The sequence below is a fragment of the Dendroctonus ponderosae genome, unplaced genomic scaffold (genome assembly GCF_020466585.1).
Source record: "Dendroctonus ponderosae isolate FM_Combo_2020 unplaced genomic scaffold, Dpon_F_20191213v2 Dpon_F_20191213_1, whole genome shotgun sequence".
Classification (NCBI taxonomy): Eukaryota; Metazoa; Arthropoda; class Insecta; order Coleoptera; family Curculionidae; genus Dendroctonus; species Dendroctonus ponderosae.
This window is the reverse complement of record NW_026017110.1, coordinates 35,716,355-35,724,287: the sequence shown is the minus strand read 5'-3', so window position 1 is coordinate 35,724,287 and position 7,933 is coordinate 35,716,355. Positions and strand designations below refer to the sequence as shown.

The 7,933-nt window shown below is 32.8% G+C and overlaps 1 protein-coding gene across 1 annotated transcript in view; it reads left to right on the top strand.

The window, feature by feature from the left end:
* Nucleotides 1-855: 855 nt before the first annotated feature.
* LOC109536769 (neuronal growth regulator 1) overlaps nucleotides 856-7,933 on the top strand; it is a 65,651-nt gene continuing 58,573 nt past the window's right edge. The window contains exons 1-2 of the mRNA XM_048665359.1: nucleotides 856-883; nucleotides 1,042-1,139. Of these exons, the coding sequence (XP_048521316.1) occupies nucleotides 856-883; nucleotides 1,042-1,139 (126 nt within the window). The remainder of the gene's footprint in view (nucleotides 884-1,041; nucleotides 1,140-7,933) is intronic.

The following is a 7,933-nucleotide window of genomic DNA, read 5'->3' as shown; positions in this document are numbered from 1 at the left end:
TAATCAAAAGCTTTAGTAATTATTGGCAGAAGTACCCATTGTTACTAATTAATTGTTGATAACGACGCGGCATTGAAGCAATCAGCATTTAAATTATTTTTGTACTGTTTTACTATATTTCAATTTGTGGATTTTTTCGTGGCAATAAAGCCAATTTTGATTTGATTTTACAGTGGTCCCACAGCAACCACTGTCATCAACTATCACCCACTACTACCGACTAAAATTATAAAATCTGTAACGAAGGGTCTCAGCAATTATTCAACAGTTGCCACTGTTTACTAGTATATAACCTAACTTTTTATGAAAGTGCCCAAACCAAGCCAATAACATTTCTAACCTGCATGCGCACATTCACCGCCTTCTACCAAACTACGGAACGGAACCAGGAAACGGTGGTTAACAGTGGATGGCAGTGGATAACTAGTGAAGCTGCCTGTGAGACCGTTCAATGGGAATTGCAAATGTTGGAAATCTGCTTGATGGTCACCGGTGATCACCGGTGGTTCTGTGGGACCTCCGCTTCTAGGATGAAATTATTTCACATACACTGTACCGGAGTAACACAAACTGTTTTGAAATAGCCGCGCGTTTAGCACCTTCCGTGAACGCGTTAACAACTCTTGGCTTAAAGTCCCGTTTTTCCTAAAAAAAACTTTTGCCCCTCACACCAATGTTTTTTACTTTATTTTCATTAAAACCGCCTTTGTGAATAAGAACAATAAAAAGAAATGACAAAATAAGTTCACTTGTTTCATTCAAAAAGTCAAAAACTGAGATATTTGGAAAAAACTAAATAGGCGTATTGATTTTGCGTGTTATGCAAACATGATAAAATATATATTTTTTTTTATAATGAATTTGAAAGGATTGGAATTGCCTGGTATGTTAATTTTTTATATTGCAGGCAGCAATTATTGCATTTATTTGTGGTATGTGCAACAGAAATTTAAATTTCAAATATTAAGGAGGTAACTAATTTCATTAAACATGTGTAATAAATAATAGAAGTCGAGATTTACCTATTTTTTTCCTTTTCAGATATTCCGAACTTCACAGGTCCAATTCCAAATGTAACTGTTCCTTTGGGAAGAGAAGCGGTACTTGAATGTGGAATAGATAATTTGTCAGCTTTCAAGGTAAGTTAGTACTGGTAAATAGCAGTAGTTATACCTGTTCTAATGCTAATATGGAGCATTTTATTTGTCATATGCAGAAATATTTAGATAATTGCTGACTTAAGTTAACCAAATCTATTTTGCTTCAAATATTCCTTATACAGCGAAACAACATTATTTTCGGTGAACACAAATAGTTTTTTAAATACGATGCAACTTAATAAGTTTAAAGGTAGTAATTAATAATTGTTAGAGAAAATGCAAACAATATTAATAAAGGTTTTATAGTTGTTTTTTTTCGATGCCGGTTCAACGGTTTCGACAATACCTCCTATTAAATGTTATGGTTCACTATATCACTAATCATCTGTCCACTATATCACTAATCCTACGATATGTGAAGAAGAAGGTCGGAAACTTCCAAATGAGAAAAGCATTTGGGTGATGGTCGTGAAAAGAAATGCTTAGATATGAATATATTGGTTTGAAGAGTTTGAAATTGAAAAAAATTTCAAGTTTTGAAATGTTTGAAAAATTACAAACGTCAAAACATGACAATTTCAAAAATGGCATTGACATCAAATTGGAAATATGAAGTTAAAATCTTTTATTTTTGGTGGTTCTTCATTCGGATCAAAAATATTCGCGATTCGCTGATCTTTCGTCTTTTTATTCAACCGTACCTAATTTAACATTTTCCAGGCTTCCTGAACCTCTGCAGGTAAATTCTTTTAATTTTACTTAAGCCGAAAGCGTGCGACTCTAACTGTCATCATAAAGAATACCGTCACTGCATCTAGGGTCTTTTCTTTAATTAGAAAACTTTTAAAATTCGTTAATTTCAGCATAAAACTGAAGTAACTAAAGCAGGCTTTACATTATAAAACTTCTCTCTTTGCCTCATTTTTCATGGCACTTGGTCACGGTTGGAGGTTTTTTTGTGGGTTTCAATTGAAAAGTTTAGTGCCCGGAAAAGAATTGGAATAGAAGTGAACAATTGCAAAAGTCCCTTGTTTTTGCAAACTACTTTAAATTCGTTTTAACAAAAAAATCACGGCTTATTGTAATGTGAAAGCAATTTAAGGAAGTTAGCCCGCACATGTTGAACAGTATTGCAAGAACTTTCCATAAGATGTAGCTATTAAATAGGTATGTTCAGTGTTCTTAGCATGCTCTGCATGTCTGCAGTCATCCACGATATTCCAATTTTTTACAGTTTTAGTTCGTCAAATACCCCTGTATGTTTTAAAATTGGCGTAATTCCTTTTGAGGGGTAATGGGGGCTCACTTGGAGAGTAGGAGAAAAATATTCAAAATTTTTTTTTCCAAAGTTTCTTGAAGATATTATCTGTTGAAAATCGTATTTCAACTTTGTTAGTAGGCATTATTTTAATATGGGCCCATGTTGGATTGATAGCATATCGGAATACTTAAGCCATCCAAAGGAAAAAATGTGATATTTGCTTCAAATTACGAAAATGCTTGATATTAATAAATTTCTCTTCTACAAGTTTTTGATAACAAGTCAAAGCGGCAATGATGTGTTCTGCCACAAGACATTGAACCAGAATAGATGTTAGAGTTCCAGACACAGAGGAACAGGTATTGGAGATAATTCATGCAGAGCATTCCAGGGGTATATAGCATTGCACAACAACTGACAATTTTCCATACACGAAATAAATACTGAGAAAGAGCTGCAATCCTACCAGGTGTGTAAGATGCACAGAACACAAGGACACATTAAACCAATGGTTCACTGACCACCGGTACAAACTGAGCAGGAGCTAATTAACCGAATAAGAGAAGAGTGCACAATAAGGTGATTACACCGGCGCTAAGATGTTTGGAGTTAAAGACAGAAGAATGTTTATTTGTACACACACCAATTCGAGGTTAAGATGACAACAAAAAACAATTTGGCATTTCCACAAAAGTAAATCCCTGCATTTAACGAATCCTGTTGAGGTTATCCTCAACTATTTTATTGCCACTTTATCTATTTTTCCATGGCTACCTGAGTTTTTAATAATTACGTAGCAACAAGTTTATACATAATGTTTATTAGGCAGATTACCTCAAAAACATTGTTGCCATCCTGCTTATATAGTTTTTTTTTTTAATTTTTTAATATTTAAAAACAATTAATTTTTCTTGTATTATTTCCGTACTCCTAAACCACTGCCAGACAAAGCCTTCCAGTAATGACAAGAATTTTGAGTCACCCTATATATGACTGCAAAGGTCTTGTTTTAGATTTATGGGTTATCCTAATTTGAATTTGTATCCTTTTCCCCATAGTTGAATCATGTTTTGTGACAATTTAGTCCAAATTTTACGAACGTCGTACAAGTTCTGAGTATATTTTACTGGTCTATCAAGGCGTTAGGGCTTTATTTTTATTTTCTCGAAGCTGAAACCCTCACTTATTTTTCGGAAGTATTGCTAATGTGCCACCCACCGCTGATTGCAAAGTATTTCAATTCCATGTTCACATTGGAAATATATTTTTTAAATTTCTACTGTAATAGTAATCATTGTCCAGTAATCTTGACACGTTGCTTAAAGAAGCTTTAGTATTGTAATGGTAGTTTTGGTCACTTATGACAATTAACTTGGAAAACTTCTGTAGAATACCTCAACATTTGGGCAATCAAAGTCTGTTGTCTATATTATTACCAACCTTAGCAACATTTACCAAACCCTAATAAAGCCATAAGTATGGAACACCCGGTACAATAGTGAAAAATTAAAACTATTTCTGCTTATCTCAATACATGCATACCACTCTCGCAAATGTAGAAAATAATTCAGACAAACTCAAGGTTTCCAAGAAGGCAAAGACCTAAAAGGACGTTCAAGTTTCAAGTTTTATACAACATGTTTTAATTGTGAATTGGTGTTTGTAGTTTGTGTAAAATTTTTAATCTGATGATGGCTCTGTTGTCTCGCCGAAACGTAATGAAATAAACGATGTTTCAAAATTTGTTCTTCACACTTTGACTGAGACCCAGAAAAGATAGGAATATCATAACAAGTCCACGCAGTTAGGAAAAAAAAATAATGTTAGACATTAACTGCAAATATCGTGATAAGCGATGCATGATTTTAATGTTTGCCACTACCTTGTCGTATTCTGTGTCAGAGATTATTTGATTTGACAAGTCAGCTTCATCGTTAAATAAGTTTTCGTACCAGTCATTTATTTGAGTACAGTTTTAGTTGTCAAAAATTGAGTTTTTTGTGGTTGTAAAATTCCCTTGAAACTGCGCGTCCGCCTTGTCTTGATCAGGATAGTGTGCGTTTTCGTCTAGTTTGCCGATGTTGTTGCGGATGTTGTTTTTATATTTACCAATACGTTTTCTCTCTGTCCAGTTCAATCTTGACAAGTCTCTAGCCATTTGTCTTGTCCGTATTGGTTTATCAAGCTTTTGACATTTCTGTTGAGTTGATTGAGTTTTCTTTTTAATATGAGTGCTTGTATACTCTGTATAGTCGGTAGATTTTCCTTTTCCGTTTCATCAGTCTTAGTATGAATGCAGGTAGGGTATCTTGGTAAGAAGAGTTTTGTCTGGGGTGAACATTTCTCTACGGCTAATGTCAGTTGTTGGAGTAAATTTTCTATGGTGTATTTTATTATTTGGGCGGCATGTTTATTACTTCATTTATTAAATTAACTCGTTTGTAAAAAGTTTATAACTTTACTTTTTAGTTTCCTGAGAATCACCACAACATAACGATGAATTCAATAGAATACCTAGGTCTAGGAGAATTAAAATGTCCGAAATTTTGTATTGTGATTTAAAGCGTTTTTTCTATCAGATAATGTTAACGCATCGATCAACGGACATTGTTTACTGTTGCATGTAGGAATTTTATATCTTCTCCCTTTCATAATTTTTCTTATTTTAGAAGTCAACCAGCCGAAGATTTAAATACTTCTATCATTGTCTAACTCTATGACAGTTCGTCGATTTGAAACGCTAGATAATTGTTAGAAGTCGCCATTAGAGATTTTATACGATCACCATTTAAAACTTGCCATCACAAACATATTTATTTATTGGCGACTAAATGAATATGAGTTATGTTTAGTTCCATCTACACAGTAATCTGTACATTTATTTGATCTTTCGTGTCTGAAAAAGTATTTGTTCAAAACAATATAATAAGATATCTAAAAGCAATTTTTGTTTAAATATTTATTCTCAAGCTATTGTTAGTTTGTTAATAATAGCATGAGACATTAATAAATAGACCAAGCTAGTAATTCATAAATCCCGATTTGTTTGGAACCAACATTAAATTCTACCGATCGGCGATTTATCAATGAAAAACAGGTGGTAGGGATAAAGTAGGTACCCATCGAAAAGTAGAATTAATCGGAAAATCAACTGGTTTGGCTAATAGCCATAGGCGTAGTAAAAATTTGTGTTATCGATTTATTCTAAGCATGAAAGATTAATTCACTTTCTGACCTTTATCTCTACATTATATGTTTGAAATTATAAACGCTATAATAGTAATGCAATTTTTTTAAGCATTTGATAGCGATTCAATAGGGATCAAATATGGCTCTTGTCCCTGTTTACAATCGTGCAAAACAGTACAGGTTAGGAAAATTCAGGACGATTTTCCTGCAAATGAAACCACTTTGCACGATTTTTTTTAAGCGTAACAATTTATTAATATTACGATTATCACTTGTTATCACCAAAAACACGAGAAATTGCCGTATTTACTTGTCCAACAAATCGGCTTTCCCTCTTACTATCATGTCACTATCACGTACTCCCCCCTTTGCGGTGTTGTCATGATGAATGTTTCATTATATTTTCTGGTAATTACCACCATAAATTTGTATAAATTTTTAAATATAAAATTTCGACGCTGTTATTTTAATGACATTTGCTTGTCGCTTATTACAAACTAAGCAAATATAACACTAAATATATTCATGGCTACCGTTTTCCTGCTATTTTCTTGTTGATGCCACTCATATATATCAAATTGAATACCGAGCATGCAAAGCAGCTCTCGTAAGTACCTACTTTTGTATAGACTGGTTCCCATAGAAAAACGTAAACACATGCATCTGTTTAATGTGAGGTTTTAGTTAACTCCAAAGCGGTAGCTAATTTGAAGACATTCTTTTTAAAGCAGCAAACATTTTTTCTTATCACTCTACAGTGATTATTTAAATTTGGGTGTCCCTACTTAATCTCGCACCATGTGGCAAAGTTTCGTAATATTAATTTTACGAAAGAATGTTATTCTCCACCAAAAGTTCTACCTGGTTAAAAACCTACAACCATCAGATGTTATTAGGTAAAGTTGATTAGAGTTGGAAAGGACGTTAAGATTTATAATTGCATCCATCTATGTTGAACATCAAGTTTTGTAAATTTTAGCATTATTTTTAAGTTAGTTTCATATGGAAATACTTTTTATTATTAATTTTACGAAGAAAATTGCTTTTCGTAACATTTGTGCATGTTCGAGATATCAATTTTACTTCATTCGTGTACGAGGCTTGCCAGGAAACATGAATTTTAGCAACAACAGTAAATTAAATTATTTTTTTTAAATATCGAACACTTTAATCAGTTATCTCTTTATTCTTCAAACATTTGACATTACTTTGACGCAATATTGTAAAACAGAAACAGATTTTTTCTTATACTAGTTCCTGTAAATAAAATATGTTTCTGGTAGTGTTTTTGTACACACTTTTCAATTGGTTTCAATTTGAAGAGAGTGACACAAATCACAATGATATCGAATCAAAAGTGTCCAATTTTAAGAGTTGAAGTGTGGTTATAATTGAGCAGCCAGTGGTCGCTTGGCTTCTGAACTCGCCAATTGGATGACCATTGATCTAATTATTACATTCGATTGTTGCAAACTAACACATATATGAAGTAAGAAGTATCTGATAAAATCTCCAAACAAATCAAATTTAATGCTGACTTGCAATGGTCTGTTCGCTAATAGCTCCATGCACAAAGCAAATTACATTACCATTTTTACAATAAACCGCAAGTGAGCTAAATTCAGAAAGTGAAAGTCTGAAATGTGTCCTGAACAAAAAGCCAGACAAGATGGAAATAACATGTTTAGGTACGAAATAGTTGTTTGCATATAGCACTCTAGCCATAAATACATACATATGGAGTAACTGCGGGATAGGCCGAGGTGAATATAACTATTTTCATTTAATTTATTCTTTGTTTACTTTACTAATAAAGAATGCCACAAAGCCGTATCCTCTATATTTGCGACAAGTTAACTGCTCTATATTATATTCATTACATTTCTGAATTTTTATGACTGCTTAACTTAATTGCAGCAAGTAAATACACCTTTCGATTCGTGAGCGAAAAGAACAAACTGTGAAATATAACAGATATGCTTTTGACCCAAACTTCATGGTCATTCCGCTCATTGAGTAATATCTACTCTAGATTTCTGACGATTTTTGCATTTTCAAAGAAACTCATATTATAAAAATTGTATTTTTTAAAAGGAAACCCATATTTTCAAATTTGTGTTCTGTTCTCCAATAAAAAAAAAACAAAAAATACGAAAAAAGAATTGAAATAGCTTATGTAGTTAAAATAGACATACAGGGTGATTCAAAATTGGCGTCATTCCTCTGAAGGTGTTATTGTCTGGCGCTGTTATAGGAGTACAGAAAAAATAGTAAAATAAATTAATTGTCATTAAAAACTGAGAAATTTGCAAAAGACTATATCAGAAATACGGCAACAATGTTTTTCAAGGTAACATTTAGAAATGTTTTCCGGGCTTTGAAG